General features: G+C 42.3%; 1 protein-coding gene across 1 annotated transcript; it reads right to left on the bottom strand.

Annotated features, from left to right (window-relative positions):
• Window positions 1–1,383: 1,383 nt before the first annotated feature.
• On the bottom strand, window positions 1,384–21,443 carry dcst2 (DC-STAMP domain containing 2). The gene is made up of 16 exons (XM_029642106.2): window positions 21,415–21,443; window positions 21,053–21,312; window positions 19,976–20,146; window positions 19,641–19,742; window positions 19,291–19,485; window positions 16,667–16,732; window positions 16,272–16,485; window positions 15,910–16,067; window positions 15,477–15,641; window positions 14,772–14,939; window positions 7,241–7,341; window positions 3,967–4,097; window positions 3,620–3,747; window positions 3,001–3,094; window positions 2,487–2,717; window positions 1,384–2,370 (listed from the first exon to the last, which is right to left on the bottom strand). Exons 1-16 carry the CDS (start codon window positions 21,441–21,443, stop codon window positions 2,064–2,066), a joined length of 2,520 nt encoding a protein of 839 aa, XP_029497966.2. The 3' UTR covers window positions 1,384–2,063.
• Between the last annotated feature and the right edge of the window lie 458 nt (window positions 21,444–21,901).

Genomic DNA, 21,901 nt, shown 5'->3' with positions numbered 1-21,901 from the left:
TTTAGAGGGTGAATAGGCAATTCAAAATATTTAAGTGCCTTCGAACAGGGTATGTAGTAGGTGACAGGCATACAGGTTTGAGTGTGCCAAGAACCACAATGCTGCTGGGTTTTTTTCACACTCAACAGAATGATCCACCAAACAAAAGGACATCCAGTGAACTTGACAAAACTGTGGGAAGAATTGGAGTCAGTAAGGGCCAGCATCCCTGTGGAATGCTTTCGACAGTGTAGAGCCCATGCCCCGATTAATTGAGGCTGTTCTGAGGGCAAAAGGGGATGCTCCTAATGTTTTGTACACTTGGTGTGTATTTCAGTAGCACTTTATTAAACTAATGATTGACTGACTGATTCATTCATTGATTGATTCATTCTCTAATTTAACAATCACACTTAAGCGTTGTAGAACCCCGTCAGTCTGCAATGGCAGCTCTCACAGATTTACCTTCTGGGTGTTGGCCAAAACTGCAGAACGTTACTCCTATTAATCTCGGGTAGCCTTTTGCCATACATTGTATATCCATGCGCTGAACTTTGGGCTCATTAAATCCCACTGTACTGCACCTATTATATGTAATGCACCTATTCTAGGTGTGAGGCGTCTACTGATACTATCAATGGTGGCTGGAAACCAATTTTCAATGCAATAAATTATTATTCAAATAGCCAAGCAAAATGATAGACTTTCCTCCTTAACAAAAAAGCGCATCGAAACTGTGCATCCAATGGACTCCATTCCAACGTTTCCGTAGGAAGGAATGCGTGAACCTGATTGATTCCCCGTGCTTTCTAATACTCTGCGCCGACAGTCGAGGCACAGGGTATTCAACTGCTCCACAATAACTGGCACCCAGATTGCGCATTCCGTGTCAAAATGAAATCCACAAGGCCAGTGAGCATAATGTAGGTTTATGATATACTCTGGTTAAATCCCAAAATTGGTTTCGATTTGTTGCGCCCTAACATGTTAGCACCTTATCGTACATCATGCGCTGTTGTCAGGAGAATATAACACAATAAAGTCTTATAGGTGAGAGCCGGCGCCCTAGTTTATAACATGATGACAGTCTCCTGTGCGTGTGAATCACACATTATGGATATCAAAGTAATAAACAGATAATGAATGACTTAAATATTATTAATGGCAAGAAAATAACTCTTAACAAGGTGATATATCATACCTTCGTCGCCATCGAGTCCGTTTTGGTCTGTCCAGTCAAGAGGAAACGGACTAAACTTTTCTTGTCAGCGTTCCATTGCCATCCTGGCTGGAATCTCGTATCCTCCCACAAAAACAACTGGAGTCCACCCCCGCATCAGACAAGGAATGGGGAGGAGAAACACCGACATTTAACACTGGGCCTGTATAACGAGCTGAGGGTGGAAACATGAGACGTGTGTGTGTGTGAGTTGATATTCAGTTTACTTATTTATTGTACTTTTTTAATTCCAACTTTGTGGGCGTTTACAACTCCATTTACAAAGTCATAGTGTCCTTATCTGTTTCCAACTTTCCACAGAGACATACAAATATGAATATCACAAAACAGTCTTTGACTAACATTATAAAATGTACATCTTAAATAATGTATTTATTCTCTTAAAATGGTCCTAACATGGTTCATCCACAATCCATGACATCAGCTTGTACTATTCATCCTTTAAAAAAAACTATAACCCATTGACCCTATAGCATCTAAGGTTATCATCAGTTTGATTATAAATGAAGCGCTGGAGTGCAGGTGATTCATGCAGTGCATTCCACTGGCACTAAAGCATAAATGGGGGCAATTTAACCAAAACCAAACAAGCTCATTTACATGCTAGATTTGGAGAACACTTGAAATGCATCTACTAGTTCACTATGAAGTTCCCCTATTTTTAATCGCACTTACATATGGAAAATAAATGGGCTAATGCTTTGATAACATGGAAAACATGTATTTTAATACTAAATTAAATTTATATAACTTAGAAAGCCATTTGCTCATCCTTATTAGCATCTGTAGCCTCTGTCACAGACTGCAGTGTTCTGAGCTGAGCACAATTAGTTCCTTCTGAATGTCAATGGAGCTGGTTGGTTAAGGTGGTCATCCCTGAGAAAGTTTGCTGTTGTGAGTTGTGGTCAAGGCTGTGGACTGTGACCATTCTCAGGGATCCATACTGAGAGTGGTCAATCCGGCCAGAGGTGACAGAGTGAAACGAGGCGTCACTGTCTGAAGTGCCACTCTCGCACCCTTGGCGCTCCAGCCCCCCGCTCACATAGATGGCCGAGAGGGACAATGTTGGGTTGGGGTTGTGGTTATAGTCATCGTCACTAGGCTCAGAGTGGTCCTGTTCTGAGTAGTCTTGATAAATCATATCTGGCTCACTGGGGAGGACAGGCAGAGACAATGAATGCTCAATTAAATGTCAGATCATGTTCATTCTGATGGTAATGACAGTAGTGATCATAATCATAAATATGAAGAGTCACATCTCCATTACCTGTGTTCAGAGTCACTGGGGGGACTGATATGACCACTACTGTCCCCACTGTCTCCTTCCACCAGCCCTATACTGCTGTAGGCCCCACGCTGCACCCTGCTCTCTGAGGGCCGCCGCCGGGTTGCCATGGAGATCCTCCTCTTCATCAGTCTCCTGGTGCCCCTGTGGGTGATGTGGGGGGAAGTTAGGGCGGCGGTCCACAGGCCCAGCTGCTCATCATCACTGGAGTCTCTGGAACATACAGGTTATACCACACAACTGCTATTCTGTATGACTAAGGGGCACATTCTAGTTCATTAATACATTTTTATTCCACATTAGTTATATGTTTAGTTACTATGTGACAACTGTTTTCTAGTTACAAAATGCAATTGGGGCAAGTGAGTAACTTACTGTATTTTAAGTGTAACCAAACAAAGTGTAACACGATAGTTAAGTGGGCAGCTAGAGTCTAACAGGTTTAACATTCTAACAGGTGGTCATCATGAGTAATGTGCCCCTGTGGAAGACTCACAGCTCTTCCTCACAGTCCTCCTGAAAGGTCAGGGGTCCCATGCAAACTGCACACACCTGGCCCATACTCTGGAAGCACTGCTTACAGTATACCCCTGTGTAATGTTAAAACAGCAGATGGGTTAGAGTGCAACAAACCACAGTGGAGCAGTTGAATGGAACAGAAAAGTCAGATTACCAAGGGGAACATAAAACTCAACAAGACCAGGCGCAATGTCACAAAATAATATCAAAGATATGGCTCGCAAATCTGGGTTAACATTCTGAAACAACAAGTAATCCCTAAGCGGTTTCAAAGAGTTTTGAAATGGATTTTGAGAAACACTCCTCGTGGTGCTTCACCAAAGGTGTTAGCTGATTTCTTATCCTTCTAGGGTGAGTCAACAGTTTAACAGAGTCAACTCACTCACTGTACACACAGTAAGGTCAAACTCCAATTCATTTTAAAGGAAAAAGGAAAGATTTTATGACACTCAAAGAAAAGCGGTACATGAAAGGCAGGTAACATTTATGAGCTTGTAGAGTTTTTAAAGGAAACCAATCTACTTTTCAAGGGGGTCCTATAAACAAAAATCCCCAAACAAAGACGACCTTAAAAGGTCTGAGTTCGGCTGCTGTACCTTTACACTGAGGGGTGATGCATGTGACCATGCTGGGGTCGCTCTGTCCCTCTCCTCTCCTTCCACAGGCCATGCAAGAGACAGAGGACACCCCCAGAATTTCAGCCAGGTAGGACCCACCTGGGAGGCTAGATTAAAGAACACATCATTAGCTGTAATAACATTAGTGATATGTCAAAGTTACTTGTACACACATCCACTATAAATATGTGTCATGTGTTACAGTCCTTGGACTACTCTGGATTTGCATGGGCAAAGAAAATGCACTAGTTAAAATATTAATATGGTGAAAAATGCAAAATGGCTTCAAGAATGGGAGATTTAGGTGAAATTGACATTCAATTTACCAGGTTGTGAGTGTCTGGAGGAATCTGGTCCCCTCTCTGTCTGCCCTGCTCCTGGCTACAGACCTCAGCAGGGCTTTACCTAGAGACTTACGCTGGCTCTGGATCCTCCTGTGGAGGAGATGCACCCGCTTCTGCCCCACAGAGGAACGAGAAACACCATTACACCTGCTCTATGTTATGTTAAAAGTGTCTGGATCTCGAAAAGGTGCTGGACAAATAGAATTCATCTGCAGCCTGGCCCAGTTGATAATCTATAGAATTTCCTGATCATGCTTGTCAATCTCAGAGAGGAAATTAGATTGTCACCAGGGCAAGACAATAAATACCCATCGGCTGACAATAGACAAATACAGGTAATTGCCAAAATAAAGTAAACACTTGAGTAAATGAGGGATACAAAATATATTGAAAGCAGGTGCTTCCACAGAGGTGTGGTTCCTGAATTAATTAAGCAATTAACATCCCATCATGCTTAGGGTCATGTATAAAAATGCCCAGTTGCCCATTATTTTGGCTAACATGGCTAGAAGAAGAGTTCTCAGTGACTTTGAAAGAGGGGTCTCAAAGCAGTATAAGGGTTTAAAGGGTGTGTGTATGTTTCGGTCACCAGATCTCAATTCTCATTCCAATTGAACACTTAACGGGAGATTCTGTAGTGGCGCATGTCTACTGAACGGACAAGTGTAGTGTTTGCAATGCAAGATGGAGGAGAGCCTGTCTCTCATCAGAGATTGCATTTATTTAGTGCGATTACAAAATGTGACCTTTTCATTCAAGACAGGATAAATATATTGTTACAGGTGATAATAAAACATGTTTTGTTGAGTTACTTTTTCCTCAACTTGTTTCTATAACTTTATAGCGAGTCAAGCTAGATTGCACTGCAGAACAGCTAGCTAAAAGCTAGGCTAGGTTGACGATACCATTGTAGCTAGCGACCACCTAATAATTATCATCAAAAACAAACGTTATTACCATCACAATGAACTTAAAAAGGGAGGCAACAGTCATATAGTAGAATTGGCTTATTAAAATATTATTCACTTATAGGAAGTTGCTAGCTATCCCATAAAGCCATTACCGAAAACAACATATTATCTTCTGTGGTCTGGCAACTTCCTATTCTTCGTCAAAATGTGAAAAATTTCAAAGTATGCAAAAATTTCAAAGTGTGCGTTGTCCGTCCTGCAACGGAGCCTTCAACCGCAAGGGGGCATTGCAGTTGCACTCCGTTGTGGACTTCCCTATTGAAATGCATGACATCCGGTGCAACGTAACAGAGTGCTTATGGGTAATGTGAACGAGGCTTAAGACAGCGCTTTCCACCACCATTAATCTTAGGGATAGGCATCCCGCTAGTGGTACACCAGTCGACAACATCCGGAGAAATTGGAGGGCGTGCAATTCAAATAAATAATCGGAATATTAAACATTCATGAACTAACAAGTATCTTATATAATTTAAAAGTTTAAATTCTTGTTAATCGAACTGCGTTGTCCGATTTACAATAGGCTTTACAGTGAAAGCATACCATGCGATTGTCTGAGGATGGCACCCCACAACATATTTTTCAACCAGCACAGGCTTTATAAAATCACAAATAGCTATTAAATAAATCACTTACTTTTGAAGATCTTTCTCTGTTTGAAATCCCAAGGGTCCCAGCTACAACATGAATGGTCGTTTTGTTAGATAAAATCCTTCTTTATATCCCGAAAAGTCTGTTTAGTTGGCGCCATCAATTTCAGTAATCCACTCATTCAACATGCAGACAAAGGAGTCCAAAAAGCTACCGCTAAACTTCTTCCAAACAAGTCAAACGACATTTCTATGTAATCCTCAGGTGCTCTAAAATGTAAATAAACTATAATATTTCATACGGAAAGTAGTATGCTCAATAGGAAAGTAGAATTAGTAAGCGTACACCCTCTTCCTCACACGCCGAAAGACTGACATTGTTCCGGTGCTCTCTTCACCAAAACTACAAATTCTTGCTAGTTAAAAAAAGAAGAAGCCTGAAACCTTGAATAAAGACCGTTGACATCTACTGGAAGCCATAAGAATTGCAATCTGGGAGCCGGAATTACATAGAACCCATAGCTTCCACAGTAAGAGCCTGGGACCTAAAAATAAATTCTGGTTGGTTTTTCTTTGGATTTTCGCCTGCCATATCAATTCTGTTATAGTCTCAGATATTAATTGAACAGTTTTTGAAACTTCAAAGTGTTTTCTATCCAATGCTACCATTTATATGCATATCCTGGCTTCTGGACCTGAGTAACAGGCAGTTTACTTTGGGCACGCCCGTCAGGCGGAAATTCAGGAAACTGGACCCTATCGCTAAGAAGTTTTAACAAAACCCAAAATTATGGAATTTCTCATGGAAGAATGTTGTCGCATCACTCCAAAAGATAAATAGAGTTCCAGACACTTGTAGAATCTATGCCAAGGTGCATTGAAGCTGTTCTGGTGGCTTGTTTTGGCCTCGCGCCCTATTAAGACACTTTATGTTGGGGTTTCCTTTATTTTGGCAGTTACCTGTAGATCGAGTTATGTGTGCACATAGACTAAGTTACGTTACACAGACCCGGTGTCGATGCTCAACATTCTGTACATGGTTTCAATTCCAACAGTCTAGTATAAAATGTAGTAACACTAAACCTGAAGCTGCTGGCAAAGTGTATGAACACTGCCATTAGAATGATGCAACACCTTCCCCGTCACACCAGTTTGTAATAGATCGTGGCTGAGTGTGATGCTAACCGTGCCACTACTAGTATACAAACAATGACAAAGACCGCCACAATATAAGACCAGCATTCAATTTCTGTCTGTTCTTTTGTCCTGAAATCAAGATAAGCACATCTGTATTGCAGTGCAGTGCTGACCTGCCTGTTCCCCTGAAGTCTTGAAATTGTTTAAATTCTATGCATGGTTCACATTCCTCCCAGACCAGCAGACTACTGCAGAACAAGTTCTATTGTGCCTGCCCAAAATCACAACCTGAAGTGGCTATTGTGAACAAATCTATCTGTGGATCTTTTTATTTCAGTGTAGTTTTTATGTAACTGACAGCCCCTAACTCGTCGCTGTTTGCAGATCTAAAGGAAATGGATAGATGGAAGCAACAGCTAAGTCCACTGGAAAGGTATCCATCTATTACTACACCTACCTGGCTCCCTCAGATCAGCAAACACAGAAGTGGTAAGGACTAGAGGAGGGGGTTTGGGACTGGACAGATAAGGAGAGAGGTGTGACTGAGTAATAACGTACCCGTTCTCGTTTTGGGTGGTACCTGGCACACACGAGCCTCCTTAACCGCTTGACGTAGCTTCCAGCGAGCACAATGAACAAGGTGAGTCCATAGAGGAATCCTGTGATAAGAGAGGAAGCAAAGCGAACAAGTTATTTTGTCCACTGGGTGTCAGTGTCTTTTAGCAACAAAAAAAATATTTCCTTTCACAATAATTGTCCATTACAGAGACCCTGTAGAATTTACTCCACATCCCTAGGCCAAGGGCTAGATATAGATAACTGCCAAAATAAAGGAAACACCAACTTAATAGGGAGTTGGGCCACCACGAGCCAGAACAGCTTCAATGCACCTTGGCATACACTGTTGTGTCTGGAGCTCTATCGGAGGGATGAGACACCATTCTTTCACGAGAAATTCCATCATTTGTTTTTTTGTTGATAATAGAAAACGCGTTCTCAGGCACTGCTCCAGAATTACTTCCATAAGTGTTCAATTGGGTTGAGATCTTGTGACCACTATCGCCCTGTGGATGGGAGCATTGTCATCCTATGGGAGCATAGCCATGGTAGCAAAAATAATGGCCAAAATAATTTTATACATGACCCTAAGCATGATGGGATGTTAATTGCTTAACATTAATTGCTTAAGCATCTGCTTTCAATATACTTTGTATCCCCCATTTACTCAAGCGTTTCCATTATTTTGGCAGATAATGTTAGGGGCAAGTTCTACCAGATATTTTAAGGTTAAAAGTCCCCCCAAAATATATTTACTGAACAAAAATCTAAACGCAACATGTAAAGTGTTTGTGCCATGTTTCATGAGCTGAAATAAAAGATCCCAGATATTTTCCATATGCACAAAAAGCTTATTTCTCTCACATTTTATGCACACATTTGTTTACATCCCTGTTAGTGAGCATTTCTCCTTTGCCAAGATAATCCATCCACCTGACAGGTGTGGCATATCAAGAAGCTGATTAAACCGCATGATCATTACACAGGTGCATATTGTGCTGGGAACAATAAAAGGCCACTAAGATGTGCAGTTTTGTCACACAACACAATGCCATAGATGTCTCAAGTTTTGAGGGAGCATACAATTGAAATGCTGACTGCAGGAATGTCCCCCAGAGCTGTTGCTAGATCATTGAATGTTAATTTCTCTACCATAAGCCGCCTCCAACATCGTTTTAGAGAATTTGGCCGTACATCTAACCGGCCTCACAACCGCAAACCACGTGTAACCACGCCAGTCCACAACCTCCACATCCGGCTTCTTCACCTGCGAGATCAGTCACCTGGACAGCTGATGATACTGAGGAGTATTTCTGCCTATAATATAGCCCTTTTGTGGAGAAAAACTCATTTTGAGGCCCACCCATGCCTGCACCCCTGCCCAGTCATGTGAAATCCATAGATTAATACATTTATTTCAATTGACTGATTTACTTATATGAACTGTAACTCAGTAAAATGGTAGTTGACTATATTGCCACTCCTATTTGCCATCTCTTCAATCTAAGCATACAGCAAAGTGTGTGCCCTCAGGCCTGGATGGAAGCAAAATTCATTCCACTACCTAAGAATAGCAAAGCACCCTTTACTGATTCACACTGCCAACCAATCCTGCTACTGACCCTTAGTAAACCTTTGGGAAAAAATGTTGTTTGACCAGATGCAATTCCTTTTCACAGTAAACAAACTAACTAGCACGCTTACACAGAAGGGCACTCAAAATGTACGGCACTGACACAAATGGCTGATGATTGGCTGAAAGAAATTGATAATAAGAAGATTGTGGGAGCTGTTTTGTTAGACTTCAGTGCAGCTTTTGACATTATCGATCATAGTCTGCTGCAAAAACATATGTTTTATGGGTTTACATCCTCTGCCATATTGTGGATTGAGAGTTACATATCTACCAGAACGCAGAGGGTGTTCTTTAATGAATGCTTCTCTAACTTAAACCAATCAATCAATAAAATGCATTTATAAAGACCTTCTTACATCACCTGATGTCACAAAGTGCTGTACAGAAACCCAGCCTAAAACCCCAAACAGCAAGCAATGCAGGTGTAGAAGCACGGTGGCTAGGAAAACCTCCTTAGAAAGGCCAGAACCTAGGAAGAAACCAAGAGAGGAACCAGGCTATGCGTGGTGGCCAGTCCTCTTCTGGCTGTGCCGGGGGAAGTTTATAACAGAACATGGCCAAGATGTTCAAATGTTCATAGATGACCAGCAGGGTCAAATAATAATAATCACAGTGGTTGTCGAGGGTGCAACAGGTCAGCACCTCGGTAGTAAATGTCAGTTGGCTTTTCATAGCCGATCATTCAGAGTATCTCTAATTCTCCTGCTGTTTCTAGAGAGTTGAAAACAGCAGGTCTGGTTGAATACCAAGTAGATTTAGGCATACTCCAAGGTAGCTGTGTTGGCCCCTTACTTTTTAATATTTTTACTAAGACCTACCATTAGCCTTAATAAAGTCAGTGCATCCATGTACGCTGTTGACTCAACATTATACATGTCAACTACCACAGCAAGTGAAATCACTGCAACACATAAAGATCTGAAGTCAGTTTTAGAATTAGTGGCTAGTAAAAAGCTAGTCCTAAATATATCAAAACCTAAAAGCATTGTACTTGGAACAAATCATTCACCAAACCAGTGGTTCCCAAACTGGGGGTCGCGTGATATGAAAATGGGGTTGTGGCAGAATTTCCGAAATCCCCTCAAAATCTAAATATATACCTTTATATATAAATTATTCAAATCTAAAAGATAAAATGAAACCAGAGAACGCGCTTAGATCATGGGAAAAGGCCGCACTTGACCGTTGCACTTGAATCATTCCCACGGTGAATGGCTAGGAGAGACTGATATTATCGGCTGCAATTGATATGGTGAAAACAATGTGTTGGGAGGCAGAGGCACAGAAACTCACTTCAATACCTTTGTCAGATAACACTGTTAAACAAATAATTTATGCTATTGCTAGCAATAAAGAGGGAACTCTGACTGAATGACTCAAAAACTTCCAAGCTTATCCTCTCCAAATGGATGTCAGCTGTTAGGGCCGAAATGCCTATGCATTGACTTTTGTTTGCTATACATGTAGGGGGATGCTATTTACAAGGACATATTGTTCTGTCTCACGATTCCCAAGTATGAAACGACATATGGGATGTTGAGTGTGCTGTGTGGCTATATTGATGACGAACAGATTCCATATGGGATCGAATGGTGGACTTTTGCACAGATATAGCTCCATTTATCAGTGGGCAGGCCTCTGCACTCTAGTTATGAATGTGTCTCCCTCTGCAATATGGACGCATTGTATAATACACCGAGAGCAACTGGTGGCAAAAGAGCTGAGCATAGAACTCGAGATATACTGCAGCAGGTAACTTAAATGTTTAACTACATCAAACCACATCCACTGAGCCCACGCCTGTTCGCAATACTATGTGGAGATATGTGATCAGAGCATGGCAATGTTTCACATTGAGTCTTGGTGGTTATCAAGGGGGAGTGTTGGGGGAAAAATATGCATTGAGAGAGGAACTGTTGTCATTCACAATGGATATGAAAACAAACAAAAAACAGACTTCGTTGACTTTCTGTGTAATGAAAAAAAAAAAAAAAACAGCATCATCAGAAGTGCCCCACACAAGTGATAACTGCTCACCTCCAACGCTTGGATGAGCACTTTGGGACGGACCTACTTCGCAATGCATTTGAATGTGATCCTGGCTCAGTTGACATGCCGGTAAGTGAAATTGAACAGCTGACATAGCTGTCATGTGACCGAATACTGCAGACAATGCATTCACGGGTCACTACGGAGGAGTTTTGGTTCTTGACTCAAAGGCAATACCCTGATGTCTCCCTCTGAGCATTAATGCCGCGTTCAAAACAACTGGGAACTCATAAATCTCCGACTTCCGTGTGCTCAAGGCAACTGGGAATTAGCTCAGACTGGGAAAAATAGTTTTGAACGGTCATCCAACTCGGAATTCCAACTCAGGAACTCAGGCCTCTTTCTAGGCCTCTGACTTTCTGTCCTAACGGTCACTGTCGTCATGATTTGAACTTGTATTTTTCAGAGTTCCCAGTTGTCTTGAAAGCACCATAAAATTCATGGTAGGCTACCCTTCGCCACTTTATATCTGTGTGAAGCTGGATTCAGTGCTCTCTTCTGCATTAAAACCAAATATCGATCCGGGTCGACCACGCCCCCTGACTTTGAGAAGCTCCGATGCAACATGATTCAAGCACACCCATCTCATTAGTGGTGGTGAGATAAGGGACATTATGTCAGACTAATTTGAAATTGGCTGCTCTCCATTAAAAGTATGTGATGGTGAGTTGAGAAGACAATCAGAAAAACGGTTAGAATGTTTTTCATTTCACTGCCTTAGCTCCCCCCCTAAAAAGTAAACATTGGCTGTACAATGTATAATTTTTTTCACATGGGGTGGGGTCACCAGGATTTTCAGGTTTGGGAACCCCTGCGCTAAACCCTAAACCTAATCTAAATCTTTTAATGAACAATTGAGCAAGTTGGTCTAACCCTAGATTTGAAACTGAAATGGTCAAAACATATTGATGCAACAGTAACTTAGATGGGGAGATGTCTGATAAAGGGCTGCTCTGATTTCGGACATCATTATCAATAAAACAAGTCCTACAGACCCTAGTTTTATCACACCTGGACTACTGCCCAGTCAAATGGCCAAGTGCCACTAAGAAGGACATAGGCAGTTGTCTCAAAACAGCACGACTGGCCCTTAAATGTACATAGAGTGCTAATATCAATACCATTTATGTCAATCTCTCCTGGCTCAAAGTAGAGGATAGATTGACTGCATCACTACTTGTCTTTGTTAGAGGTATTGATGTGTTTGTTGAAAGCACCGAACCGTCTGTTCAAACAGCTAACACACAGCTCAGACACCCATACATATCCCACAAGACATGCCACCAGGGGTCTCTTCACAGACCCTAAGTCCAGAACAGACTCTGGGAAATGCACAGTACTACATAGAGCCATGAATACATGGAACTCTCTTCTACATCAAGTAGCTCAAGCGAGCAGTAAAATCAGATGAAAAAACAACAGGTAAAACAACAGGTCACAGCACAACACGGGCTGTGAAAAGACACACACACTCTCTAACACACAAACGTTGTAATGTAATATTGTATTATACCACGGCATTCCTTTTTGATTGGCTTTAAGAGCTCGGTATATTTGCACTGTAGAATTCAATGGCTATAGTTCATTTTTATACGTTTTGTTTGAGCTGGTTTTAAAAGCAAAAGTCGAATTGAACACAGTATTTGGTATTGTTGAATTTGATATTCATAATAGCAAGCTAGAACTGATGGCTTGGTTAGATAAACTAGCAAGTCTGTTTGTTTGGTTACCACGGACACTACTGTAGCCATCTAGTAAACTTGCTAGCTACTTTAATGGATGTTGAACACATTTATACAAACAAATGAACACATTTCTAATGCCAAATGTGTTAAATTGTAGCCATGGTATAAAAAGGATAATTAATTTATGGCTCTATGCATTCTCTGGAAAAGAATGTAACTCCATGGACGGTCAGTTCCACTCCACTAGCGCTTGGTGGAACACACCTTCCACGTCGTTCAGAACTTTCAATAGAACACATACAGTATATCACAAAAGTGAGTACACCCCTCACATTTTTGTAAATATTTGAGTATATCTTTTCATGTGACAACACTGAAGAAATGACACTTTGCTACAATGTAAAGTAGTGAGTGTACAGCTTGTATAACAGTGTAAATTTGCTGTCCCCTCAAAATAACTCAACACACAGCCATTAATGTTGAAACCGCTGGCAACAAAAGGGAGTACACCCCTAGGTGAAAATGTCCAAATGGGGCCTAATTAGCCATTTTCCCTCCCCTGTGTCATGTGACTCATTAGTGTTACAAGGTCTCAGGTGTGAATGGGGAGCAGGTGGGTTAAATTTGGTGTCATCGCTCTCACACTCCCTCATACTGACTGGTCACTGGAAGTTCAACATGGCACCTCATGGCAAAGAACTCTCTGGGGATCTGAAAAAAATAATTGTTGCTCTACATAAAGATGGCCTGGGCTATAAGAAGTTTTCCAAGACCCTGAAACTGAGCTGCAGCACGGTGGCCAAGACCATACAGCGGTTTAACTGGACGGGTTCCACTCAGAACAGGCCTCGCCATGGTCGACCAAAGAAGTTGAGTGCACGTGCTCAGCTTCATATCCAGATGTTGTCTTTGGGAAATAGACGTATGAGTGCTGCCAGCATTGCTGCAGAGGTTAAAGGGGTGGGGGGTCAGCCTGTCAGTGCTCAGACCATACGCCGTACACTGCATCAAATTGGTCTGCATGGCTGTTGTCCCAGAAGGAAGCCTCTTCTAAAGATGATGCACAAGAAAGCCCGCAAACAGTTTGCTGAAGACAAGCAGACTAAGGACATGGATTACTGGAACCATGTCCTGTGGTCTGATGAGACCAAGATAAACTTATTTGGTTCAGATGGTGTCAAGTGTGTGTGGCGGAAACCAGGTGAGGAGTATAAAGACAAGTGTGTCTTGCCTACAGTCAAGCATGGTGGTGGGAGTGTCATGGTCTGGGGCTGCATGAGTGCTGCCGGCACTGGGGAGCTACAGTTCATTGAGGGAACCATGAATGCCAACATGTACTGTGACATACTGAAGAAGAGCATGATCCCCCTCCCTTCAGAAACTGGGCCGCAGGGCAGTATTCCAACATGATAATGACCCCAAACACACCTCCAAGACAACCACTGCCTTGCTAAAGAAGCTGAGGGTAAAGGTGATGGACTGGCCAAGCACGTCTCCAGACCTACACCCTATTGAGCATCTGTGGGGCATCCTCAAACGGAAGGTGGAGGAGTGCAAGGTCTCTAACATCCACCAGCTCCGTGATGTCGTCATGGAGGAGTGGAAGAGGACTCCAGTGGCAACCTGTGAAGCTCTGGTGAACTCCATGCCCAAGAGGGTTAAGGCAGTGCTGGAAAATGATGGTGGCCACACAAAATATTGACACTTTGGGCCCAATTTGGACATTTTCACCTAGGGGTGTACTCACTTTTGTTGCCAGCGGTTTAGACATTAATGGCTGTGTGTTGAGTTATTTTGAGGGGGCAGCAAATTTACACTGTTATACAAGCTGTACACTCACTACTTTACATTGTAGCAAAGTGTCATTTCTTCAGTGTTGTCACATGAAAAGATATACTCATATTTACAAAAATGTGAGGGGTGTACTCACTTTTGTGATATACTGTAGCTCCTCATTGACTATCCCTTACTTAATGTAGTATTGTAAATGTTATATTGTACATTTGTAATAAGAGTAACAATGTATTGTATGAAGTATTATTGTATTTATAATGTAGGCTGTTTTGTTTTATTCCTGTTTGGACCCCAGGAAGAGTAGATGCTGCCTTGGTAGCAGCTGGGGATCCTAGTAAATACTAAATAATACTAGTCCAGGTGTTACCTATGAGCATGTATCCTGAGTGGTCTGGCTCTGAAGGCTCCATCAGACACTTCTTGCTGAGAACAGTGATGTTGCCCTTCTGTAGAATGGCGAAGGCAGCCACTATGTCCTTGAAGATGTCCGAGGCATAGCCTGTGCCATTTACTTCCACCGCCACTACGATGGGTGCTAGAGAGAGCACAAAGAGAGAACAATGTCTTGGATGATGTTGTTCGTTCCAAATATGGTTTGATATACAATTTCATTAGAATAATCTGTACTATAGTATTTCATTGGAAACTGATGTCCAGTTTAATTCCTTGATTGTACTGAATAGAACGGAGTAAAGTGATGTTCAGGACAAGTCTCAGGTTTCAGGCAAGGTTACTCATCACACCAAACAACCACTTTCTCTCATAAAATAAACTGTTCATTATGTCTAAAAAAACTAAGTCCAAAATATCAGCCCAAACAAAATGTCTACAAATAAAATAGCTTGAGACTTGGTTTGTTTGCAGTGTTTCTGGTTTCATTCAGGTAAATATCATATTTGGAAGCAATAACGAATGCAGACATTATACCTCTCGTCTATTTCTGTTTTTAACCATGCTCCTGTGAGTACACTGATGGGTGGGGTGGCTAGTAAGATTTCCAATGTATTTATTACAGTAAATAACCTTGAACTGAACATCATCTATTTATTTCCCTGTAGTCAGACTGTCTCACCTCTGGCCACGATGTCCCCCTGGGCTTGGTGGTGCACCAGGTCAAACATCCAGAAGACCACCAGGTCCAGTGCCACCACCAGGCATCCCATGGCTATGTGCCTGAGAATGGACACTGCGCTGAGGGCAGCCGTCTGACGCTCCCTGGCTGTCAGGTACACTGAGACTAGAGGACAGGGATGGGTGTGGGGTAGGGGAGGTTAGGTGGATGGGTGGGTGGGTGTTTTGACTGCCATGACATCAATGTTACACTGACTTTCTCTTTCAGCTTTCTAGACATTTTTGTTGTTGCTGTTCTCTCTCATTTTCTAACTTCTCTATATCCTTTCACTTTGCACCTTTTCTCTCCACACCCACACTGCTTCCTCCCTACAATCCATTTATCTTATCTTCTCCTCTTTCCTGTGCATTCCCTCTCTTCCTGCTCCACTCACATGGTCTGATGTAGGTGCGGGCCTCTCTCTGGCTGAGAGGTAGGACAGGGGTTTTTCCCTCACTAGCCAATCTCTGGTCGAGCTCCTCAAACTGCTCTGTGATGTAAGTGTTGTCAAAGTCATCCTGGTGCAGGTACTTGTGTTTGTACAGGACAGCCCTTTCAAACACACACACAAAGAACACACGCACAGTATCATCATTTCCCAAAATCGGTCCTGGGGTCCCCCCAGGTGCAAGTTTTGTTTTTTGAACTATACAGCTGAAGGGGCCCCAGGACCGGAGGGGGGAAACCCTGGTATAGAGTATACTGCTCCTCGTCAAACCTTGTTTGCATGACCCATGTGAATGAATATAGACTTACTGTAGGTACATTAGCAGCAGAAGGAAGAGGCCTATGTAGGCTATTAGCCCCATCACTTCCTGGAAACGTCCCAGCTCCACCGACACTTCCTCCATCATATCCTGTGACACCTGCTGCAGCGACTGACTGCTGTTCACATTCATGTCAAAGTGCATAGAGGCCGATATGTTGAACTCAAACTCCTTCTTCATCTTCTCGAAAGCTGCTATGGTTGCTAGAAGAGAGCAAAGAGACATGCACCAGAATGTGCCACTGTACATTTGTGACTGTTTAGAATGGCCATCAAAAAGGAGTTACAGTAGAATGATGGTATTAAAGAATGTTCTACCTTTGAATAGAGAAGTAGTTGAAACTATTATGAGTTCAAGGTTTTTGTACCTCTGCACTTTACTTACGGGCTGCAATCTTTGTCTTCATGTGGCCAACAATGTAAGAAGGGATGATGCAAAACAGCTGACCAACTGAAATGAGAGGAATGTATTGAGAATTACTGTCCTCATACCTACAATGACATAACCTCTAGCTAATTTACGTGACAAATGCATCTCTGCATCACAGGCTCTATTCATTGTCTCATAAAACCATTGTGAACGGTCATTAAAAGTAAACCCAAGTGTCATGTCAAGTTTATAAGACAGCATTATATAGGATTTATGACCCATAGTTTAGAAAGTGAAATGCCACCATTCACTTTATGCTGAGAGCAGCATTCTAGATCTCCCAAGGGCCAGGAAGTGTGTTTTATCTTTTCTTTCTCTTCCTCCTGTCTCTGGCCCTCAGGTCATGTTTGGATTAAAAAGTCACCCGTGCCCGGCTGGCTCCTGGCTGGCTCCTGGCTGGCTCCTGGCTGGCCCGAGAGCAGCGGTGGATATAAAACAATAATTCATTTGAAAAGAAAACATGGGAGGCAGATGGATGGAGGGGAGGCAGAAGGACGGAGGGGGAGGCAGAAGGACGGAGGGGGAGGCAGATGGATGGAGGGGAGGCAGATGGATGGAGGGGGAGGCAGATGGATGGAGGGGGAGGCAGAAGGACGGAGGGGGGGCCATATGGATGGAGGGGGAGGCAGAGGGACGGAGGGTGACTCACGGCTGCGCTCCTCCTGGAAAATGTGAGAGGAAACCTGAGAGCGGCGTGGGGCTGGAGTGTTTTAACAAGGCCTTGGCCCCTAAGTTACCTTGCCCTCCTAGGCTAAAGAATAACACAGCGCACTGTAGAGCTGCTAGAGATGAGGGCTGTGCTGTACCTCCACACTGATGTCAACCTCACAACAATGGATGATCTATTTTTCCATGAGCTAACATATTTATAGTCAGCACTTTTTCACCAAAATGGGGAAATAAACAGGCTTGGGTGTGAAAAAAGGAAACACTTTAACTGAGTATCAAAAGATTTTAAACCACTGACAACCCAGCTAGCACATAATGTTCTGAGAACCTTAATATGTTGCTTAGAGCTTGATGAGAGCGTGGTTATCCTATGGTTATTTTGCATACAACCTTCCCATAACATTTCATATAGGTTTCTTCATGGTTCTACTTAAAGTAATGTTCTCAAATTGTTCAGAGAACGTTAAGAAACAATATTCTTCTGTGGTAATTTCAGCATAAGGTTTTTTACAGGTTTCCTCATGGTTCTATTGAAAGTCATGTTCTCCGAATGTTCAGAGAACATTAAGAAACAACGTTCCTCTATGTGAATTCAAGAACTTCAGCATAATGTTTTCTGCAGGATTCTTCATGGTTCTATTTAAAGGAATTTTCTCAGAATGTTAGGATACAAAGTTCTTCTGTGAAAATTCCAGTACTTCAGCATAACGTTTTTTGCAGGTGTCCTCATGGTTCTATTTAAACATTAAGAACATTCTCAGAACATTAAGAAAACTTTCCATAAAAACTCCAAGAAAACATTAACGTTTAAAGAACATAAACATTCCATTCTCAGCAACAACAAAAGTCTCTCTATCCTCTATCTTGTTCAGTGTTTTCAGGTGTGTTGGCCACACCTGATCTTAATGAGTGCTTGTTTCCTTTGAAATAGGGTCTTTTTGATTCACAAAAATTAACGGCTTTGCATTAGTTAAAAAACCTGGCATGCTAGTTCCATCCTCGTGGCGCAGTGGACTAATTCCATGGATAGAGAGCAGAAGATCATAGGTTTGAATCTCACTGACACCATGCCACAATAAAAAACAAATGTGCTTGCATGATTAATGCCTCAGCAAATTAATTTCCATGTGTCCTATCTATGCTTGGAGATCAAAACAGTAAACCTAAGCTAGCAGTGTTATTAAAAGTCTTATTGAAACATTCTCTGAATGTTATTTAATTACCTTAAAATAACCTATCATTTCCGTTTGTTAATAAAACCTCCCAGGAAAAGTTTCAGGAAACAATAGGAAAACTTTCTCAGAACCTCCCTGCAACCTGAAAATGTATGTTCCCAGAACAGGTGAAATTTTCACTTCTGTTCTCTGAACTTTTAGAAAAGTCTTAACAGTAAGGAAACGTATGGCTTTGTTCGCAAACCAATGGGAAACCAAAAACGTACTTTCTCAAAACTGCTAAGGAACCAAATTTGCTAGCTGGGAAAGACTTAAACAGAGAACAAACATCTCAGATAAAATATGCAATGGTTAGGAGGCAAGGCCCTAACAAAGTTGTTCATCAAAATGGCTCTTTAAGAGAAACATTGAGCTAAGACTGTGACAATGACAATACAGATATGACAATCTAATTATAACACTACCATAGATTTTCTTATTTTTAAACAACAGACACCTTCCACAGTGGTTGATGTCATTTTCACATTTCCTTTGCTCTATTGATACAGCTGTATATGTGCTAAAGCCTCTCAGGTTCCTACTCTTGTGATTTGATCCTGCTTCTTTGTGGACAATAATTTATCCCTCTGACACTATGACAAACAGCTACCCTTCCTCTACTACTGACAGCTGACGGAAGTAAGGGTGAGTGAGGATAGTGATTTTACTGTATGATGGAACAACATGTCAACCAACCTCGAGCGAGACCACAGAGGGGGCGAAACCCATCCACAATGTGACAAAGGAAGTTGAACACAGACAGGAGCTCCATGCAGTCATCACGGGCATCATCAAACAGCTTGTTACACTTCTTATAGGGGGTGCCCAGTTTGTCATTACACACCTCGCCAATGCCAACCAGGAAGTGTAACACGTTTCTCAGGGAACGAGCTGTAACAGGAGGTAGAGGGCACAGAAATCAATGGAAGGCTTCATTTGGAGAGTTAAATTATAGATACAGTAACTGTACTAACTAATACAGTAACTGTACTAACAATGTCTTCAAGTGATGACAGCGCTAGTATAAGCATGGCCCACAGACTTACCTACATGGCGGACAGACTCAGTCAGGGCCTGGATTAAGTTCTGTACCCTCCCAGCCACGGAGTGGACATTTTTGGTGATCTCTTTTATCTTGCCCAGCACAGCTGCAACATGTGGACATTAGGAGCTTATAAGGGTGTGTGACATTGCAGAGCACTCAGATTGTGTAGAAATTGCATTGTAAAAGGAGTCATCCACCATATTGTCTCCACCTGCAATGTCCTTCCAGTTCAGTGACCATGGAGAAAACAAAGCTAGTGTGAACTATTAGAGACACCATATATAATGAGTGTAATTACAGCTGTGTGGTGTGATTTTATGGAACGGCTGGACTCACAGAGAAGAGGTGTAGCCGCTCGCTCCATCAGCTGCTGGGTCTGGTTCATGGCAAGTTCGGCCCCACACACCACGCTGTCCGCTGCACGGTCAAAGTTTTCCAGGGTGTTGGTCATGGGGCCCTGGACCAACATGGAGAAGATGAGGAACAGGAGGAAGTTCTTGCCCTTCACTGTGAGGAAATTCATAAAAAGGTGTGTTAGTGGTACCCAGAACAAGTTGGTCTACTGAGTAATACATTGTAGGTCATTCCTTCCACCCAGGGGTGTTTCTCAGATTTTTTTCTGGGGTGGCCATGGGAAATCAGCAAACTGGATCACAAATAGCATAGACAATTCGCTTAACTACTATGCAATGCATTGAATAACTGTTTCAACTGTTAATTTGTATCTGCCCTAAGTTATTCAAATACATTTATTTGAAATGATCCATATGAATCCATATTCAAGTTGAGGATCTACACTGATCTCAAAAACGACCTCAGAATCCATATGATGGAAATCCGTCACAGTAATGGAAAACTTTAACCCCTGAATGAACGTATAGTCAGTCGGGTTCTTTGGCTAAGCAAAAACAAGCAAAAATGACTCCAGCCATTATCACCTTGGCTGCTTTAGCTTTATTCACCCATCGATAAGGGACGTACATAACATTCTAGAACAAACACATGCCATAGCCTACAGCAATTAGCTGCTACACACTAGCTCAGCACCGGGATTAAAAACTTGAATTTATTTTCCTGTCAAATTAAACAGCAGTTACCTACACATCTTCCACCTCTGCACTGCTTTTGTCATCTCAGGGGCGGACTGGGATCAGAAATTGGTGCTGGCATTTCTAACACACTAGCCCATTTGTTTCCCTCGAGGCTCCCACAACAGCCCATTTTTTTCAGTTGAGACTCTGATTATAAGCCAGATCATGATAATTTTGCACTAAAAAAGGGGAGAGCATAATTGGGCTACCTGTCTAAATATTGCCAGTGTTTATTTGACTGGGTAACTGGGTACATTTCAACAGCACATACACCATTTTTTTGTGGTATGGTTAAAACAATCTTCATATATAGGCTACTCACTTGAACACAGCATTGGCATCATTAGCATAACATTCGCTCGCACACGGATGGAGAGGCCCATACCAAATGCTGTGAGGAAAGCTATGGCGATCGTGGTATACACGCAATACCACAGGCCTTGGTTCTGTACGAACAGTGCAGTCATTCCGTACACAGAGGCAAGGAATAGGCCAAACAAAAACCCGCCCAAACTCCGCACAAGCCCACTGAGACGAGGTTTGGTCTTGCTTCGTGGGCATCGCCTTGGGAATCTGGGAACCCTGTCAAAAAGGTTAGATATTTAGGCTAAACTCACCAATGACAGCATTATGTAGTAAGCCTATGCATCTCAATAATGTAAATTTGACAATTTATTCCCTTACCGCTTGAGGACCCCCCTCAAACACTCCATCGCGGCTTGGCCACTTTGCACGAACCTTTGAAAAAAAACATGCATGCTATGCTGTCCCCATAGACATAATATTTGTTTTCTTATTTCTAAGTCTGTCACTAGAGAATCGTTATTGTTGCAGGCCTCCACAGAACTAAGTTGAATTATGAGGTCACCAGGATGGAGTTCTTCCCTCTTCTGGAATTATTCCCTCTTCTAGCATGTTCTAAACGAGTGGATGCAAAATGATTTAATGGCAGTGATAATGGTTCATTTGAGTGAACTCCGAAGACTCAAAAAAGCACCACATTCCAGTTAGTAGATTCCAGACAATGAGTTGGTGTTTGTGCCACTGATGATCAATTTGATACTTACCGTGTTTGTGTGTGTTTTGTCACAGCCTTGGAGAGGATCAGTAGGTGGGTTCTGCCAGATTTTGCCCACCGGTTCCTCTTTAGTCGGTCACAGGAGTTCCCAGT

Source organism: Oncorhynchus nerka, linkage group LG3, assembly GCF_034236695.1.
Source record: "Oncorhynchus nerka isolate Pitt River linkage group LG3, Oner_Uvic_2.0, whole genome shotgun sequence".
Classification (NCBI taxonomy): domain Eukaryota; kingdom Metazoa; phylum Chordata; class Actinopteri; order Salmoniformes; family Salmonidae; genus Oncorhynchus; species Oncorhynchus nerka.
The sequence above is the reverse complement of the archived record's forward strand: the minus strand, read 5'-3'. Positions and strand labels throughout refer to the sequence as shown.